This window comes from Nomascus leucogenys, chromosome X (genome assembly GCF_006542625.1).
Source record: "Nomascus leucogenys isolate Asia chromosome X, Asia_NLE_v1, whole genome shotgun sequence".
Taxonomy (NCBI): Eukaryota; Metazoa; Chordata; class Mammalia; order Primates; family Hylobatidae; genus Nomascus; species Nomascus leucogenys.
In genome coordinates this window covers 42,059,024-42,078,834 of record NC_044406.1, presented here as the reverse complement: position 1 = coordinate 42,078,834, position 19,811 = coordinate 42,059,024, and the positions used below count along the sequence as shown (strand labels likewise).

At 49.9% G+C, this 19,811-nt stretch overlaps 1 protein-coding gene across 2 annotated transcripts; it reads left to right on the top strand.

Moving 5' to 3' along the window:
• Positions 1-1,478: 1,478 nt before the first annotated feature.
• PPP1R3F (protein phosphatase 1 regulatory subunit 3F) lies at positions 1,479-19,811 on the top strand. 2 transcript variants are annotated; one of them, XM_003276850.2, is made up of 4 exons: positions 1,479-2,550; positions 13,122-13,177; positions 13,707-13,789; positions 17,554-19,811. In XM_003276850.2, the coding sequence occupies exons 1-4, from the start codon at positions 1,550-1,552 to the stop codon at positions 18,808-18,810; spliced, it is 2,397 nt and encodes a 798-aa protein (XP_003276898.2). In that variant the 5' UTR covers positions 1,479-1,549; the 3' UTR covers positions 18,811-19,811. The 2 variants fall into 2 exon arrangements, with proteins under 2 accessions (XP_003276898.2, XP_030662727.1); XM_030806867.1 differs by having other exon boundaries at positions 1,509-2,550; positions 13,710-13,789.

The following is a 19,811-nucleotide window of genomic DNA, read 5'->3' as shown; positions in this document are numbered from 1 at the left end:
GAGTTCCCACAGAAGGTGAGACCGCAAAGGGAGAGTGAAAGGAGTTTACTAGATGGAAGCAGCAGAAGGAACAGCACTCTTGGGAGAGGGAACAGTAGAAGCAGAGATGGGGGGACAGAAAGAAGGGAGGTGAGGCCCCTGTGGGCTGTGGAGTGTCAGGTTGGGCAAGAAGGACGGGGCTTTGATTGTGATTCCATTAGTCAGAAGCTACCCATATGCCCAATCAACTTCTGGTAGCACACAGTCAGGTCAGTGTTTGCTGAGCTGAAATTTAAAAAAGTGAATCCTTCAGAAAGTTAAATTTCCTATTCGGCCATTCATTCAACAATAGTATCAAGTCCTGGAGAGTGCTTGCAGCTAACAATCAGGGGCATTCTTGGCTTGTGGCACTGCTCAAGCAAAGGTTGGAGTTGGGCAGGGAGGACCCAGTAAGTAACTAACTGCAACAGGAGAGTCATTTTCACTTTCCTAGTTCACACACCAGGGTGTGGTCTAGGCCTTCAGGGGCTCTGGGTATTCCTGGGGCAATGGGGAGTCACGGAGGGTTAGGGAGAGAGTAACCCCATCCCTGAGAGGCATATTTTTCCTAATGGCTGCCTACGTTCTATGGTCCTGCTGTCCGGCCACCCAATAGCTCAGACTCTGCCTACACAGCGTCCGCCTCTCTGGCCTCCTTATTGGCTACTCATGCCTCCCTTCACACCACCTACACCGCCCCCGTCGGCTCTGCTTTTTTCCCATCTTGCCTCCAAGTCCTCCCTCCGTCCCGCTGCACTTTCTAGCCTCGGCATTGGTTCATCCCATACTAGTACTGCCCTCTGAGGTCTCTCCGCCTTCACCCTGGCTCCCTCATTGGCTATCCGCCACCTCTCGTCCTCGCTCCCGCCTTCAGCCTCCATCTCCATTGGCTCGGCTCCCTACACACCCGCCTCTTGGTCTCCTTTTAGCCTTCGTATTGGCTAGCTCCACCTTGGCACCGCCCCTCAAAGCCGTAGTGCACGCTCACAAGCCTCCCCATTGGCTCGCTGCAGCCATTGTCGTCATCCCACGCGCTGCTTTCCATTGGCTGTTCTCTGTCTCTAGCTTCCGTTCCACCGCCTACGCAACCCGCGGGATCTCCCACTTTTTGGGCCTCTGCGTTCGTTCCCGGCTGCCCTCATCGCCTGTAGCCATTCAACTTTTCCCACCGCCCACATGCCTCTCTCGCTCAGACTTCCGCATTAGCTGTCTGCTTCTGCTTTCTTCATCCTGGATTTCGCACCACCCCCATTCCAGCCTCTCCATTGATTCCTCGATCATCCCGCCCCCTACACCGCCCACCCCGGGGGCATCCCCATTGGCTGCGTGCTTCTCCGGTTCTCAATTCGCTGCTACGTCATCCGCGCATGGCTGCCCATTGGCCCTTTGCTATACTTGTCTTCATCTCACCGCCTACGCCCCCGTGAGCCGTACCCCTCCGCGCTGGCCTTCCCATTGGCTGCCCGCCCCTTCAGGCCCTGCCCCCGCCGGTACCGCCGCCGGTGCCGTCGGTGCCGCCGCCGCCGCCGATATGGCGCGTACGGCCCCTGTGGAGCCCCCGCTGGGGCATTCCGCAGCCCCCTCGCCGGCCGCGGGTGAGCCCCGCACCTCGGTCGAGGCGGCGGTGGCTCCGCGGAGGGTGCTGTTCGCCGACGAGGCCTTAGGGCTGCCGCTGGCGCAGCTGCGCCGCTACCGGCCGTGGGGCGGGCCTGGGGCGGGCAAGATGGCGGCGGCGGCCGGGCAAGATGGCGGCGGCAGCGGGGCCGACGAGGACGACGATGGCGAGGATGGGGATGAAGGGGAGGAGGAAGAGGAGGCTTGCCCCGAGCCCTCACCGCTGTGCCCCGTCCCCGCTGGCGGGGGGTTTTACCTGGTCCCCACATTTTCGCTGCCGCCCGCACCGGGCCGTCTGGAGCGCTTGGGGCGCGTCATGGTGGAGCTGGAGGCGCTGCTGCCGCCTCCCGGAGCAGTCCCCGGGGGTGCCGGGGTGTGGGTGCCTGGGGGCCGCCCGCCGGTGCTGCGCGGGTTGGTACGCGTGCTGAACCGCTCCTTCGAGAAGGCGGTGCACGTGCGGGCCTCACACGACGGCTGGGCTTCCTTCTGCGACCACCCAGCGCGCTACGTCCCGCGCAGCCCACCGTGGGCAGGAGCGGGAGGAACAGGAGCAGGAGATCCCATCCTGGATCCGGGGCTCGGCCTGGGCCCCGGCCAGGCATCCGCCTCCTCGCCCGACGACGGCGGCCGCACCGACCGCTTTGCCTTCCAGCTGCCCTTTGCTGAGGGCGCGGGCGATGGGGCGCGCCTCGACTTCGTGGTGCGCTATGAGACCCCCGAGGGCACTTTCTGGGCCAACAACCACGGCCGCAACTACACAGTCCTGCTCCGGATCGCACCCGCTCCCACACCCACTGATGCCGAAGGGCTGCCCCAGCAGCAGCAGCTGCCACAGCTGGAGCCACAGCCCGAGTGCCAGGGTCCCGTGGAGGCTGAGGCCAGGCAGCTGAAGAGCTGCATGAAGCCGATGAGGCGCAGGTAATGTCAGCCAGCGCCACCTCCGCCAACGCAGGGCTGTGTCTGGGATGGAGGACAAGCATTCTGGCCCAGGAACCCCTCAGGCCTGCTCTCCAGGACAGGGAGGAGGGTGACTCTTTGAGTCAGTCAGTCAAAGAGTGATGGAGGTCAAACATGTGCTAGGCACTGTTCTAACTGGGGTTTTATTCATTCATTTATTGAGTTCCACTGTAAAGCCCTGAACAAGACAGACATCTACCCTACCCTCAAGGATTCATACAGGCTCTTATGGGAGACAGTTTGAAAAAACAAGCGAGCAAGCAGATAGGATAAATAGGGACAAAGTTTGCTGAAGGGGATAGATTGGGAGGGAATGACTGTGTTAGACATGCTGTTAAAGGGAGGGCCTTTGGGGAGGTGGGTCCCGAATAACGATAAAGAAGAGTTATGCAGATACGGTGGGGAGGTGGGGGAGAGTTTGTAGGAAAAGGAACAGGGAGGACTTTTCTGAGGAGGTTTCATTTAAGTCCTGAATGATGAAGAACAGTTATGTGCATATATGGAACAAGGGTGTTCTAGGTAGAGGAAACAGCAAGTGCAAAGGTCCTGGGGTGGAAATGAGCTTGGTGTGAATGATCAGCAGTGTGCTGGAGTGGAGAGAACTGCAATGACATAGTGTGGACCAAGGGCTTTGCCAGTTGGGGGTAGAGCAGATTCTCTTTCTGACAGAGCAGGAAACCAGGATTCCAGAGGTGGAGAAACTGGTTGAGGCAGTGATGGCACCTGGCTCTTCCAGTTCACCCGTGCCTGACCTTGAAGCCTGTGCGCTCTACTGTTATGCTGTAATCTACTTTGAGTCCTGTGGAGGCGAGGGGCTGAGCCCATGCTCTCACAAGAAAGCAGTGGCTCTGGCGGAGAGACAGAACCAGATGGGTACTGGACTTGAAGTTTTTGTCCCTTGTTTTTTTGCCACACCACCTGTGATCATTCAGGGACAGGGAGAAATAATCAGTTATACCCCAGGGGGCCCCGGTAGAAGATTTCCCTAGGTTTCCTCTGTCAAGCTATGAGTTCTTTAAGGGCAGCAGCTAGGCCTGATTCTTTTTGCGGTCACCTAAGTCTGGCCCAGGATCACTAGATTCTCCCTAAAATGCATACATTTCCCTGTTACTGGGAGGACTGGAAATGGAAATGGGAAAATGCTTTTTGGACCTTGTCTGTATATGCTTGGTCAGAAGCCCCTGGCTGCAGTGAGACATTTGTGGGTTCTGCTGGTTCTGGTAAGGCCTTAGGCTGTGAGTGGTTCAGAAAGGTCCAGCTCCGGGCTGGTGGGCAGATGTGCCTGGGTAACTGAGCAGGCAGGCAGGTACCCACTCACCCACCTGTGAGCCCCACCATAATCTGAGACTTCATTTAAAGGGGGCAGGCAGCATGGTTTTTCTTACAGCATTAAGAGTGTGGATTCTGGCATAGATTGCCTGGGTTCAAATCCTGGCGCTGCCACTTAACTGGCCTTGTGACCTTGGCCAACGCATTTAACTACACTATGCTTCGGGACCCTCACCTGTAAAACAGAATTATAGCACCTACTTTATGGGAGAAGAGTAAAGGTGCTCAGAACCGAGTCTGGCCCAAAGTAGTATCATACAGGTGTTAGCTAGTGTCAGTATTTAGGGAGCCACACCTACAGTTTCCTGGATTCCTCTCCTAAATTCAGCTCCGCCCATCAGCTGTGTGGCCTTGCCTCCGTTTCCTCCTCTGTGAAGGGGAATGACAGTCACTTTGCGTGGTTGGATTGAATGCAGCAAACATGGGCAAGGTAACTGAAGCATGGTGGTAACTGCAAAAGATAACTGGCCAGCATTTACTGATTTCTGTGCTATGAACATCAGATCCATTCTCTCCGTGAGGCCTGCTGTGCATGCTGTGTTGTGTAGATGCTATGATTATCCCCATTTAGTAGAGGGGAGACAGGTAGCTCAGAGAGGTGAGCCAACTTGCTCAAAGCCTCTCAGCTAGTGAGTGACAGGGCCAGGGAAGAAATGCTAGGGACATTTACTTTTTTCTATTTTTTTTTTTTTTTTTTTTTAAACTGATCCTCTAGAAAACCTGGCATGATTCAGGGCAAATTCTGGATTTCACTCTTGGTGTTCCCAGCATGTCATGCTTTCCTTTTACCTTTTTTTTTTTTTGCTTTATCTAGATATACCTACATAAAGTGTACTGGTATTCCATGTATAGCCCAGTGGATTTGTACATATGTATGCACTTGTGTAACCACCACCCAGATGAAGATACTGAGCAGGTCCAGTGCCCCAGAGCCACCTTCATTTCTATCACTTTCCCAAGCTGTCATCCCCGCCAGCTGTCATGGGAACCCTGTCTGTAAGATGCGACAGTTTGGGTAAAGGAGTTTGGTCATTTTAAAGAGTGTGAAAGGCAGAGAACAGAGAAATCAAAACCTTGCAGGGCCAAGGTGGGTGGAGAGGGTGTTTTTCTTTTAACATACATGGGCGGTTTTAAGGAGAAATTGAAGCAGCCTGTTCAGACAATTGTTTTGGTATCTGGCCCCAGGTCTGTGGTTCCTAACATGACTTGTGATATTATTTTAAGTGGGCAGATGGCTTTTTGATAGCTTCTTTATCTTTCGATCTCAGCTCTTGCAAAGGGGAGGTTGGTGCTCATTGCAAGATCAGCGATAAGGGTTTCTTTGTAGGTCGGTGGCTTTCTTGGTGAGTACATTTCAACATATTATTGTTTTAGAACCTGTGTGCTGCCAGTGACTTGCAGCGCTGTTGAAGACTAGCCACCCTTGTGACCTAGCCCTCTTGGGAAATGGCGGAGGATCTCAGGGTATATCCCTTACCTGTGAGAGCCCTATCATAGAGCGCTTCCTGTTTAGGAAATGTTGGCTGCAGGCCCTCTGTGCACTGAGCACAGCCACATCAGGTGAGGGCATGGGAGAAGTCCGTGGTAGCCATCAGGATAGAGTTCAGAAACCCAAATGGCTGCTTTCCCTGGGTTGCTGGACCAGGCATTTGGTAACTCTAAAGCTTAGAGATGATTCATTAACAAGCATTTATTGACTGCCTACTGTGTGCTGGGCACAGTGCTAGGTTACAGCAGGGAAAGAGATGCAGAGTGGTCCTAAGATGTCACAGGGCTTGTGGGATGGGGTACAGAGGATTTGTTATATGAGACCTGGCTGAGCCCCTGCTCTTCGCCAGGCACTTCACTGAGTACTGTATTTTCATGCAAGGTCTGGTTTAATTCCGACAACATTCCCTGTGAAGTAGAGGGTTTTAAATTTCTCTTTCCTGGATGAGCAAACTGAGGCTCCCAGAGTCCAAAGTCCTAGGGCTGGTGTGGGGAAAAGCCCTCCTGATCTTACTTGGCACTTGACACTACCCTTTGGAAGTGTCCTATTCCTCTTAAAAGTAAAGACCAAGAAAGCCTCACCATGGTCTTCAAGCACCCTCCCATCCCATTCCCCAGTCTGGCCCCCACTGGCTTCTAGTCTTATGCCAGTGGTCTTTCTGAGCTCCTGTCACCATGGTCTTTTCTGTTACTCCAAAGGGCCTCGCTCCTTTCTGCTGCAGGGCCTTTGCCCCTGCTGTTTCCTTCACCAGGAACATTTATCCCGTACTCCTTGCAGTCTCCTCCAGTGTTGATCCCTCAGTTCTAAGAGGACTTCCCTAGGGGAGCCTGTCCACCCAATGTCCTCGGCCCCCAGCTTTTTCATAGCACTCATCAGCCCAGCAGGTGCTAAGCTTGGTTAGAGAATGTCCCGTGGCAGAGCAGATGAACATCGCCACCAGTCGAGGGGTCATCGGCCACCCTGCCTAGCAGTTCTACTATATTTTTCTGATCCACTCGTTTCTCCTCTGAAGTGACTCTTCCAAATGTTCTTTACCTTCAGACTTTCTCTCTTGCTTCAAAAAACAAAACAGAAGCCATAAGAATGGAACTCCCTATAACTTGCGGCCCCCAAGTCTGCACGCTGATTTCCCTCCCCTGTGTTACAGATGAGGAGGAGTCCCTTCTTGCTCAGGCCACTTCTCCCTCGTGTGCTCTGGGTCCCAGTTTCTGCTACTTGCTCTAGAATCTGACATCATCAGTCACCTCTTCTCTCCTGGCAGGTTTTCTGCTGCCCTCCTTGCTTGATCCTCTGTTCACTTTTACCTGTGCCAGCATCCCTTCTGTCTCCGCTGACCCCACCTTCTCTCCCTCCTGCTCCTGGCCAGCACCTCATCACCCTCCCCTTCACTGCCGACCCCTGCAAAGAGTTGCCTGCACTTGCCTTCTGCACTTGCTCACCCCACGTAAGTGTTAGCCCCTGGCATCCGCCAGATTCTGCAGGTGGTTTTTTAGTTTTCCTCTTGAAGTGGTTGACCACTCCTACTTAAAACACTTTGTCTTCCCTTGCTTTGAGACCACACTCTGCTGATTTTCCTCTTAACTCTCTGGCCCTTCTGTTTCTCCTGGCTCTTCCCTTAGCTTCATGTATCCAAACTCAGCGTCTCTACTTGACTGATGGCCCAAATAATTCCTCAAACTCACCTTGTTGGGGACTGCATTCATCACCTCTCCCACAGTGTTCCCAAGCAGCCTCTCACTCCCCTACCTCCCCACTTGCTCATTTTGCTTTTCAGCATCCTTAAGCCCTGCCTGACCCTGCAGTTTGTGCCAGGGACCCTTATTCTAGGGCATTCTTTCCTTTTCTAAAGGCACTGACCGCAGTTTGTAGTTATACCTTTATTAGGGGGTTGCTGGATGACTCTCTCTGCCCTGCTAGACTGTAAGCTCCGTGAGGGGTAGGGACATGGTCTGCTTTCATTCACCACTGTATTCCTGCAGGCCTGCCACAGTGCCTGGCACTTAGCAGGTGCTCAATAAATGTTTGTTGAAATAATGAGTTTGAGTATTTTTTTAATGTCTTCTCCCATACTGAACTGTAAGCTTCCTAGTTGGGTTTGCTCACCATGGTGTCTCCAGGGTCCTTCACTGGGGCTGATGCACAGGAAGGCCCACTGTCTTTCAGTGCACCTATAACTGAAGGGAGGGGGATCCAACATGCTATCCGAGTTGGCAGCCTCAGGGGAAACCAGAATAACCAGAGTTGAACGGGACAAGTCAGGGGGCATCTTAGTTGTCTGTAGAGTGAGGAATTAGCGGGAACGTGATCCTCTTTTATGCCACAGAAAACTTGGTAGGGCATTATGGTTAAGGACATAGGCCTGAGGCCATGTGCTGAGAAAGTGGCAGAGCTGGGATCTGAGCCTGTGTGGTCCTGTTCTAGTGCTCCAGCTCTTAGCTACTGTACCAGGCTGGGTGATGCATTTTACCAGCAGGGCAACACTGGGCAAGTTGCTTTCCTTTCAGAGCTTCAGCTTCCCTCAATGGAAATTTGGAGGGGGTTACTGTTAAGCGCTTTATAGGTACTTTTCAAATATTTCTTTGATCTGCTGAACAACTCACCGATGTAGGTATTATTATCCCCTCCTTAGAGATGAGGTAACTGAGGCACAGAGAGGTCGAGTATCTTGCCCCAGGTCACACAGCTGATAGGTGGCAGAGCCGGAATTGTTCAAAATTGCATATCCTAACCCTTTATTGAGTTGTGAAGTCAATTTACTGGGTTTCAACAAGCATTAAAAAGAAAAAGGAAATAGCATAAGAAACGCCAGTGTATCACCACATGCAGTAAAGGTAAGTATTGTTTCACTCAAAGAACAACCGTTTTTCAGTTATTTATATGTCTATTTACACATGTGTGGGTGTGCTGGGTTATGATGTAGAATGGATTTCTTACTATGGGTCTTGGCCAAAGAATGAAGTCATGGCTGTTGAAGAAGCTCATGGCACGAGAAACTGCTCTTCTCCCTCTACCCCAGTGGATCACCCGCAAGTCCCAGAGTTGAGGCTGACACACTTGTTGGGGAAGGCAAAGCAGTGCCCCACATAACTTGGTGGCTTTCACAGCCACCTTCAAACCCTGTTCTTTTCAGAAAGCAGATGGCTCAGGGTAACTGCAATTCTGAGTATCGTGGGGCAGGTTTCTGAAGCCACTCATCCCCCCGGAAAGTCAGCGTTATCTTCAGGTTGACTACATGGGAGCCGGGGTCTGCTGAGTTTCCCTTTGGGTTTCAGTGCCTGACCCACTTTGGGCTGGCAAAATTCTTTGAAAACATGAATGCTGGGGGTGCTCCAGAGGACTTGGGTGGTGGTGGCAATGGCAGTCTGTGACTGCTCTGAAAGTCTGCTTTGCGTTTCTCCACAGGGCTTGTCAGCCCTCACCCGCGCGCTCACTCTGTGACTGGCGAATCACCTTTCTGTTCTTCCTCGGCTGGCCTAGGCCGGGGCCAACACCACCTCTTTCCAAATCCTCACCCTCTGGTCTCCTTGGGGACTATCAGCTTGGCAGCCATTGTGTTTCCTGATGGCTGGAGGAATTTGCACGCCCAGGAGACTGGCGTGCAGGCCTGAGATGGCCCCTTTTAGGCGACACCAGCTTGACTAGTGCTCACCAGCACCCAAATGATGCATGTCCAAGATTTTCCAGATCTGTGTGCCCTGGCCCCTACGGCTCACTGCCCTTGAGGGGATGCCACGTGGTACTTGTGGGGCTGGTGCCAAAAGAACAGGTTTCCTTCTTGAAAACGAGCAGGCATACTGCAGGTACAGTTTTGTTCTTAATCTTCTCCCTCTCCATTTTTCTAAGAACCCCTCTTCTCTGTTACCGATCAGTGAGTCAGTATACATTTGTACTTGATTTCTCTTACTATCCTCATGTTGATTGAAGTCATAGCTGCCCTTGAGTTTTTACTGTGAAAGACGGTTCAAAGATACTTTTTTCTTTTTAAGCCCACAATTTCAAACTCTCTTCAAAGTGGAGCCCTCCTGGGATGTTTGTTGCCAGCGTGGTTGTGTAGTCAGTGAGTGTGGAGACGCAGTTCCTTGAGTTTTAGTTTTTGCATTTGTGAAAAGGAAGGGTGTTGTTTTGAAGGATAGATGTGAAGGTTTTCAAATGCCTTGGTGTGTCAATGAGAGGGGCCCATGGTGGAGGAGGTGAACAATACATGCTTGTGCTTTCTGCTTTCATATCTGACTTTGGAGAACGACTTGTTTGCTTCTGCCGATGTTGTGGATCTTGGGATTGGCTCAATGGCGTGACCTGCTTTTTTGGATGTTCTCGCCCTCCTCAGCCGTGGAAAGGGTGCTGTGGGGGCTGAAGGATTGATTGTGTATTTGTTTTTCTTTCTCCTTCCTCCAACTGAATTGTGGAGTCCTTTTCCTGCTGGCTGGCTGCTTCCTGAGTGTTCTCCTTTTTCTCTCTCACATCTATGACTCTGTAGTGGCTTTTAGAAGCCTGTTTGTAATATATGTCCGGACTAGGCCAGATGGAGGAGAAGGCTTGCCTGCTACTGCGCACAGGTGGGAGGGCTGGCTTTCTGTCTGTCTGTGGGCCTTCTTGAAGAGGCTTGGTTTAGAAGATCCTAGGAGGAGGATGTTTTCTGTCATGAAGGACTATGGTAGCAAAAAGAAGTAAGTCAGTGCAGCCTGGCAGAAATCGTGTTGAGACAAAAGTCCAAAGACCTGTATTTTAGGACCACGGAGGGGATTGGTGTGGGACCAAGTTGGTTTGCCCTAAATATCTGTTTCTTATCTGTGATGTGTGGGAGGTGGCAGCTGGGCTCCCAGAGTCACCCACCCTAGGCCCTGTAGTACTCTGATTCAAGTACCTCTGGTGGGATTTGTGAGTCCTAGACAGTAGAGAAAGATAGACGGTCCCTTCTAGACTCTAGATCCATATATATGGTTCAAGGGTTCTCCCCGAGGGTGTTTATAGAAAGCAGTTCTTGCAGCCACTCTGTGTCTAGTGGCCTCCTAACCACACATGTCCCAGGCCCATGGAGGTAGGGAAATGGGGAATGAATATGTGGGCAAAGGCAGGTCCAAAGAAAAGCCTGCATGAAGGAGGAGGGAGGGATCTTGTCTAGTATTGATGCCTCCCTCTACCTACTTCTAGAAAGGATGGAGATGGGTTGGGTAAGACCCCAGTCTCCCTCATCCAAGAAGCAGCAGCTGACTGGGTAAGAGCCAAAAGGCCTGGGTTGTGATGTGAAGTGTATGACCTTGAGCCATTTACTCAGCCTCTGTTTTATCTTCTGTAAAATGGAGACAATAGTACTGCCTGCTTCAGAGGATTACAAGTACCTGTCTCATAGGGTGATTGTGAGGATTGAATTAACACATGTTGCCCAGGCACTGTGGCTCATGCCTGTAGTCCTAGGACTTTGGGAGGCTGAGATGGGAGGATCGCTTGAGTCCAGGAGTTCAGGACCAGCCTGGTCAACATAGCAAGATCCCATCTCTAAAAAAACAAAAAACAAAAAACAAAAAAACAAAAACAAAAACCAAAAAACCCCAAAAACTTCCTTAAAAAAATGTGAAGCACTTAGAACAGTGTGTAATGCCATAGTAGGTACTATGTATGGGTCAGATGGTGATACTCTGTTTCTGTGAAGGTAATTGGTTATGGATTTTCAAAAAGTTTCAACCAGGCCGGGCACAGTGGCTCATGCCTGTAATCCCAGCACATTGGGAGGCCAAGGAGGGCGGATCACCTGAGGTCAGGAGTTCGAGACCAGCCTGGCCAACATGGCAAAACCCCGTCTCTATTAAAAATACAAAAATTAGCTGGCTGTGATGGTGGGTACCTGTAATCCCTGCTACTTGAGAGGCTGAGGCAGGAGAATCACTTGAACCTGGGAGGCGGAGGTTGCAGTGAGCCGAGATCATGCCATTGCACTCCAGCCTGGCGACAGAACAAGACTCCATCTCAAAAAAAAAAAAAAAAAAAATTTCAACCATTGCCAGAAGTATCAAGAATGTCACATTGCCTCTTAGGAAGAAAAAAGGTGTTGGGCAGTCGCCCTAGCTCCTCTCAGGTTTTAGTCAATGCTTCCCTCATTTGCCTTAATCTGTAGACGCTTGATACTCATTTTCAGAATAAGAACAGTGACTTCTCCATGATGAGATCCCACCCCTGGGAGGACCCACCTGAAATGCACTTGGCTTATGCCACTCAGGGATCTGACTGGCCTGGTGAAGGAGGAGCAAGACCCATAAATATCTACAGTTGATTCAATCCCAGCTGTGTGTCAGGCCCTGATTTCTGGCTGTCCATCCTCATTCCTCTTGACTGCCCTGTGCTTAGTGCACATCCTGACTCCCTGCGGCTTAGTTTTATGAGTGAGGAGGTGAAGCGACCTGCCAGGCTGATATGGGGACGAGAGGGCTAGCATAGGGACCCAGGCCTCTGTGACCTCCCTCCCAGTCTCCATTTGCGTTCCTTCCTCTGCCTCACAGTCTTGTCTGCCTGCCCTTTCTTAGAAAAGGTGTTTTTTTTGTTTGTTTGTTTGTTGTTTGTTTTTGTGAGACAATCTCTCACTCTGTCGCCCAGGCTGGAGTGCAGTGGTGTGATCTCGGCTCACTGCAATCTCTGCCTCTCGGGTTCAAGCTATTCTCCTGCCTCAGCCTCCCAGGTAGTTGGGATTACAGGTGCCCACCACTACACCCAGCTAATTTTTATATTTTTAGTAGAGACGGAGTTTCACCATGTTGGCCAAGCTGGTCTTGAATTCCTGACCTCAGGTGATCCACCTGCCTCGGCCTCGCAAAGTGTTGGGATTACAAATGTGAGCCACCGCATCTGGCCTTTTTTTTTTTTTTTTTTTTTTTTTTTTTTTGAGACTGAGTTTCACTCTTGTTCCCCAGGCTGGAGTGCAATGGCGTGATCTTGACTCACTGCAACCTCCGCCTCCCGGGTTCAAATGATTCTCCTGCCTCGGCCTCCCAAGTAGTTGGGACTATGGGCATGCACCGCCATGCCCGGATAATTTTTTGTATTTTTAGTAGAGACAGGGTTTCATCATGTTGCCCAGGCTGGTCTTGAACTCCTAACCTCAAGTGGTCTCCCTGCCTCGGCCTCCCAAAGTGCTGGAATTACAGGTGTAAGCTACCACGCCCAGCCAAAAAGATGGGTTCTTCTATCTTTTCTCTTTCCACAGCCAGGAATATATTGTAAAGAAATGATACAAGTGTCGATAAAACTATGCCCCATGCTGTTTGCTGGTTTGCTTTGCAACCTCTAAATTAAAGAACCTAGCTGCTCAGTAGGAAGGGAATGGTATGATATGAGTATTAAGCAGCTATTTGAAACGTTTGCAAAAGTATATAATGATGTTTCTTACTGTTAAATGGACAAAGCTAGCTGTGAAATTATGTCTGTAGAATCTAAATGATTTCATAGAATATCTGGAAGGAAATTTTCCAGAATGGTAACAGCAGTTGTCTCTGGCTGATGTGTGATTGTTTTTCTTGCTTCTTTAGACTTTCCTGTATTTTGTGAATTTTCTATAATGAGGCTGTAGGACTTCTAGGATGAGGGGATAAACCAAGGCAGCAGAAGAGAAAACAGCAGCTGTCAGGTGAAGGTGGGCTAGCACAGAGGCTCAGAAGGTGCCAGTGGGTGGCAGAAGTGACCTCTCAGGGTATTAGATCCATGTACTCTCTCCTCTGCCCTGCAGGCCTGCCGAGGAGGAACTGAAGACGAAGAACATGGATGATAACACCCCTGCCGTGGGTAAGCAATTGGCAAGCTTCGCAAGTTTTAGCTTGTATTTACCATGTCTTTCTTCCTACTGTTTTTCTTTCTATAAAAATGGAAAAGGCTGGGCTCAGTGGCTCATGCCTATAATCCCAGCACTTTGGGAGGCTGAGGCAGGAGGATTGCTTGAGGCCAGGAGTTCGAGATGAGCCTGGGCAACATAGTGAGACCTCATCTCTTTAAAAAAAAAAAAAAAAAAAAGACGGGCATGCTGGCATGCACCCGTAGTCCCTGCTACTCAGGAGGCTGAGGTGGGAGGATCATTTGAGCCCGGGAGGTCGATGCTGCAGTGAGTCATGATTGTGCCACTGCACCCCAGCCTTGGTGACACATCGAGACCCTATCTCAAAAAAAAAAAAAAATGAAGGGGCACCCTCTGCTTTAGATTGTCACAGAAAGCTTCAGAGGCAAAACTGCCGGTTGGCTAGGATGGCAGATTTTCTTAACAAAACCATACCTACTTGTATGCCTGTCTTGCCCAATGCTGCCTTTCTCTTCCCTCTAGCAGAGCATCCTGATGTCCAGGAGTCAGTGGGTCCACTGGTAGCCCCCACCCCTCTCCGTCCGTGGCCCCAGATGACACTTCAGGTAAGTGGGTCTTTGCAGCCTTGGAGTGGACAGCCCAATAGGAGGCTCACAGTGTGACTATTGCTGGGCTGGGTGGTGGGGCCCTCTAGCTCTGGGTCCTCCCTGGGTTGGAGGGAGGGCACAAAACTCAGAATCTGATGGGGGATGGGGAGAATGCAGTTACGCACCTGGGCTTGTAGAAATGTCATTTGTTAATTTAGCAAAAATTTATGGAGTGCTTGTTCTATGCCAAGCACTGTTACAAACATGAAAAAACGCTCTTTGAGGGGGCTTATGTGTTAGTAGGGTGAGACATGATAAAATAATAGAATATATGGTACTTTAGGTGATGATGAGTGATAAGGAAAAATATAAAGGAGTAGGGAGTGGGTGAGAGACTCTGTGTGTGAGTGTGTGTGTGTGTTGTGGGCGGGGGGCGGTTGCAACTTTAGATTGGGTGGCCTGGGAAGGCTTTAGTGATTAGTGAGATCTGAGGGAAGATCTGAGGAAGGTGAGAGAGTGAGCCACGTGGATAACTAAGGGAAGAACATCCCAGGCGAGTGTGAAGTTCCTAAGGTGAGGCCATGACTAATGTGTGTGAGGGACAGTGTAGAAGCCAGCGCAGCAGGGGCAGAACGAGGGAGGGGGAGAGTGGTGCGGGGTGAGGGCAGAGAGGTGGCTGAGGACAGATTGGGTGGTGCCTCACAGGCCATGGTGAAGACTTTGGCTTTTACTCCGAGTGAGGGGGAGCCGCAAGAGCACTGTGGACGGAGGAGGGATGTGATCTGATTTAGGATTTAACAGGCTCCCTCTGGCTGCTGCTTGGAAAATAGACTGTCAGAGCAAGGGTGGAAACAGGTGACCCGTGAAGGGGAGGCCACTGCAGTGGTCCAGGCGAGTGTGATGGTAGGTAGGGGAGGTAGAGACATTTTGGAGGGCTGTGTGTGTGTGTGTGTGTGTGTGTGTGTGTGTGTGTGTGTGAATTTTTTAATTACAAAAAGTTTCAAACATATATAAAAGTAAAATAGTATAACAAACCTACATAAACCATCCCCCAGCTTCAGTAAATATCAACACATGCCCATTCTTATTTTATCTGTACCTCGTCTCCTCCCTCCCATTCCCTCTGGAATTATTTTGGAAGACATCCAGACATCATCCCATCCATACATACTTCTGTTTGTATCAGAAAATTAAGAACTCTTTTTTTTTTTTTTTTTTTTTTTTTTGAGACAGAGTCTCACTCTGTCACCTAGGCTGGAGTGCAGTGGTGTGATCTCGGCTTACTGCAACCTCTGCCTCCTGGGTTCAAGCGAGCACATCCAGCTAATTTTTGTATTTTTAGTAGAGACAGGATCTCTTGCCTTGGCCTCCCAAAGTGCTGGGATTACAGGTTTGAGCCATCACGTCTGGCCAGAAAATTAAGAATTCTTAACCCCACAATACTATCATCACACCTTAGAAAATAAACGGTAATTCCTTAGTATCATCAAGTATTTGGTCGGTGTTCAAGTTTCCTTCTCTCATAAGTGTTTAGGATCCAAACAAGGTTGACATGTTGCATTTGATTGATGTGTCTCTTTAGATTTTTAAAATCTCCCCCACTTTGTTTCTTTGCAATTTGTTGGTTGAAGAAACTTTGCTTGTCCTGTAGAATTTTCCAGTCTGGGTCTGGCTGATTACATCCAGGTGGAAATACATTTCTTACTCCATTTTAATTAATTTATTAATTCTATTAATTAGTGTAATCTTATTAAATGTAATTTAATTTATCAAATTGTATTAAACTAATGTATTTAATCTTTTATTATTAAATTAACTAGAATTAACTCTATTTAATTCTATTATTCCCACTTCCTTTATTAGCTAGAATTCTTCTCTAAAGAAAAACTGTCCCACACCAGCTATTTGGCTTCTTTGAGATATAGTTTGTGCAGAAAAAGCAGTGTAAATATTTAATTTTTTCCATTTTATTTACCAGTTTTCAGAGAAGTACTACTACAAAGGTGACCAATAAAAGGATTTTTGGTTTTGTGTCATTATGAACTCATGAATTCTAAACATATTTGATGAGTTTTAATCCATTGCACTTATTTGTTTGTTTTTTTGATGCTTAAATTGAACTATCCCTGGCTAATAGGAGCTTATTGAGATGGGCTCCTCTGTCCTTTTGACACGCCCTCATCATTCTGTGAGCCTTTCTCACATCTTCCATGACAATATGTGCTAGGCTCATCCTGTACTCTCCCTGCCCCAAGCCTGGAAATAGCCATTTCTTTCTTGCTTTTCTTTTCTTCATTTTCTTTTTCTTTCTTTTCTTTCCTTTCCTTTCCTTTATTTCCTTACCTTTCCTTTCTTTCTTTTCCTTTCTGTCTCTTTCTTTTTCTTTTACTTTATGTTTTTTCTTTTACTTTATTTTTCTTTCCTTTCTTTTCTCTCTCTCTCTCTCTTTCTTTTTCTTTTTTTTTTTTTTTGAGTCAGATTCTTTCTCTGTCACCCAGGCTGGAGTGCAATGGCACATTCTCGTCTCACTGCAACCTCTGCCTTCTGGGTTCAAGCGATTCTCCTGTCTCAGCCTCTTGAATAGCTGGGATTGCAGGCATGTGCCACCACACCTGGCTGATTTTTGTATTTTTGCAGAGATGGGGTTTCACCATGTTGGCCAGGCTGGTCTCAAACTCCTGACCTGCCTGGTGATCCACCTGCCTTGGCCTCCCAAAGTGCTAGGATTACAGGCGTGAGCCACCGAACCTGGCCAGAAACAGCTATTTCTTTAAGGAGCACTGACTGATTCCTTTCAGTAGAGAGTGGCATTCAAAGGCCAAGATTTAGGGGCTCGGCATGCTTGCTGCTACTAGATTGGTCATTGTTTCTAGGCCCTTTCAAAAGATGGAGCTAGGAAATAATTTTTTTTTAAAGAGAAGATGATACATCATGGGTTCATATGGACATCCTGGCTATGTTTTGGGATTTTTTTTTTGCATTTTATTTTTATTTTTTTAAATTTTTTTATTTTTAATTTTTGAGGGGACGTAGCAAGTGTATATATTTATGGAGATGTTTTGATATAGGCATGCATTGCGTAATAATCACATTATGGAGAATGAGGTATGCATCTCCTCAAGCATTTATCCTTTGTGTTACAAACAATCCACTTACACTCTTTTTTTTTTGAGACAGAGTCTCTTTCTGTCGCCCAGGCTGCAGTGCAGTGGCACCGTCTCGGCTCATTGCAATCCCTGCCCTCTGGGTTCAAGTGATTCTCTTGCCTCAGCCTCTTGAGATTATAGGCGCGCAACACCACGCCCAGCTAATTTTTGTATTTTTGGTAGAGACGGGGTTTCACCATGTTGGCCAGGCTGGTCTCGAACTCCTAGCTTCATGTGATCCACCTGCCTTGGCTTCCTAAAGTGCTTGGATTACAGGTGAGAGCCACTGTGCCTGGCTACTTACACTTTTAGTTATTTTAACTGGCTCTGTTTTGAAGGTAAGCCAGCAGTATTTAGTGACGATCATTCACCAAATATTCACACCCACCGAATTCCTCAGCTTTATAATCTGCAAGAAGCCCCGTTTTACTGCATCCAATTGCGTTATTTTACCATAGATGACAGTCTTTGGAGTCTAGACAGTGACAGAGGGCGCTTTAAGGCGGTTTTATATAGAAACCCCTGTGGGGCTGGCTGTGGGCTGTCACACTTCTTATTGTCTCTGCTTGTTCCATCCCCTCCTCTGCTTCATTCCCTTGCTTTTTCTCTGCCCCCTCGCCCCGGCCATGGCTCCAGGTTTCTGACGTTCCGATGACTGGCAACCCCGCAGAAGAAGGTGATGTCCCCAGAAGCAGTCCACCTGTGGCTTTTACAGAGGTCCTCCAGGCACCGGCCATCAGGATTCCCCCCTCCTCCCCTCTCTGTGGCCTGGGTGGCTCCCCCAGAGACCAGGCCTCAGGGCCCGATGCGAGTGAGGGGGCCACCGGGCCTTTCCTGGAGCCCAGCCAGCAGCAGGCAGAGGCCACATGGGGAGTATCGAGCGAGAATGGAGGGGGGCTGGAGGCTGTGAGTGGGTCAGAGGAGCTGCTCGGTGAGGACACCATCGACCAGGAGCTGGAGCAGCTCTACCTGTCTCACCTGAGCCGCCTACGGGCTGCTGTGGCTGCGGGTGGGGCAGGGGGTGGTGGAGAGGGCTCCACAGATGGAGGGATGTCCCCCAGCCATCCCCTGGGCATACTGACGGACCGCGACCTGATCTTGAAGTGGCCTGGCCCTGAGCGGGCCCTGAACAGCGCCCTGGCTGAGGAGATCACGCTGCACTATGCCCGACTGGGGCGTGGCGTGGAGCTCATCAAGGACACCGAAGACCCTGATGATGAAGGGGAGGGTGAAGAGGGGCTCTCTGTTACACCCTCCAGCCCGGAAGGGGACAGCCCCAAGGAATCGCCTCCGGAAATCCTCTCCGGGGCCCGTTCTGTGGTAGCCACTATGGGAGATGTGTGGCTCCCATGGGCAGAGGGCTCAGGATGTGACGGCCCTGTGGTTCTGGGTACAGAGGGTCAGTTCACTGGGGATCCTGAGAAAGGGATGGGCAAGGACATCAGCTCTTTGCACATGAATAGGGTGATAGCTGGGGTGACTGAGTCCCTGGGGGAGGCTGGGACAGAAGCCCAGATAGAGGTCACCAGTGAGTGGGCAGGTAGCTTGGATTCCATATCTGGCAAGGAGCCAGCCTCTCCCGTCCTTTTGCAGGGGCAAAATCCCACCCTCCTCAGTCCCTTGGGGGCCGAAGTCTGTCTCTCTAGTGTAGCCAGGCCTCATGTGAGCTCCCAGGATGAAAAGGATGCAGGCCCAAGCCTTGAACCCCCAAAGAGGTCTCCCACCCTAGCAGTCCCTGCAGAATGTGTGTGTGCACTGCCTCCTCAGCTCCGGGGGCCCTTGACCCAGACTCTGGGGGTCCTGGCCGGGCTAGTGGTGGTCCCTGTGGCTCTGAACAGTGGTGTGTCCCTCCTGGTGCTTGCGCTGTGCCTCTCTCTGGCTTGGTTCTCGTAGGCTCTGCTTGTGGGATCAGCAGAGGCTTAAGATGGGATACATGGTCTGTGCAGTGAGGGGACCTGGGTCCTTTGCTTCTGAGAATGCTCGACTGAAAGGCCTTCCCATCCCCAAGCTCTCCAGTCAACACAGGGCTCCCTGTAGTGACACCAGTGGAGACGAGGGAATGGGTAGATGGTGTGAGTGAGGGGAACTTTTAGAGTGGAACTGGGCATGTTCTCCCCCTATCCCCCGAGCCTGTATTTATTTTTGTATAATTCTCTGGATGAGGGAGAGTGGTCGTGAGCTGGTCTTGGGGCACAATTACCCAGAGATATATTTATTAACAGCCAACCTGTGCAACCTGCTGGAGCTTTATTTTTAATTTAATTTATATAGAGTACCTATTATTATATGCCACAATAGAGCTCTATGAGAAACAGTGTCTTGCGGTGTAGTGTTCTCCTGTTTGGGCATGAGTGTGCAGGGTGGTCACTTTCTGTGGGAGGATCACAGTGGGGAGTTAGGGGTGGGACGTGGTCGCCTGCTGCTGCTTCAACATGTCTGTCCTTGAAGATCTGTGTCTCCTCACGTCATGGTCCTAATCCATATGGTTCTTTGTCTTTTCCACATTCTGCCTGTGGGACCCTACAGGTGTGTATTTGGATGGTGGTGGTGGGAGCCAGGGAGGAAGAGTGGCAGCCACATGAGGGTTTGGTGTCAGTCACATGGTTGCAGTGGTAGCTGTGGTCTCCTGTGGATGTGGGGACATCAGTTGTGAATCAGCCACAAGGTTTTGACGTTACTGAAAAAACAGCCTTTGACACCAGCAGGGAGACCCCTTAGTCCCCTAGATAAGGAAAGCCTCAGAAAGGAAAGAGGAGTTAATGTACTGCAGTACTTTGTAGCACAGTTGCTGTCCACAGACATCACATTTCTACTAAAAACAGGAAGCCCAGAAGCTTTGAAAGAAAGATATATATTTATTGCATGCAAATAAAAAACTGCTCAACAAAATAAAA

Bases quoted from the DNA above. Each gene is read 5' to 3' on its own strand.
- PPP1R3F (XM_003276850.2), top strand. From the start codon at position 1,550: ATGGCGCGTACGGCCCCTGTGGAGCCCCCGCTGGGGCATTCCGCAGCC. The intron at 13,178-13,706 runs GTAAGCAATTGG...TCTTCCCTCTAG, and splicing joins TGATAACACCCCTGCCGTGG to CAGAGCATCCTGATGTCCAG. The intron at 13,790-17,553 runs GTAAGTGGGTCT...CCATGGCTCCAG, and splicing joins GGCCCCAGATGACACTTCAG to GTTTCTGACGTTCCGATGAC.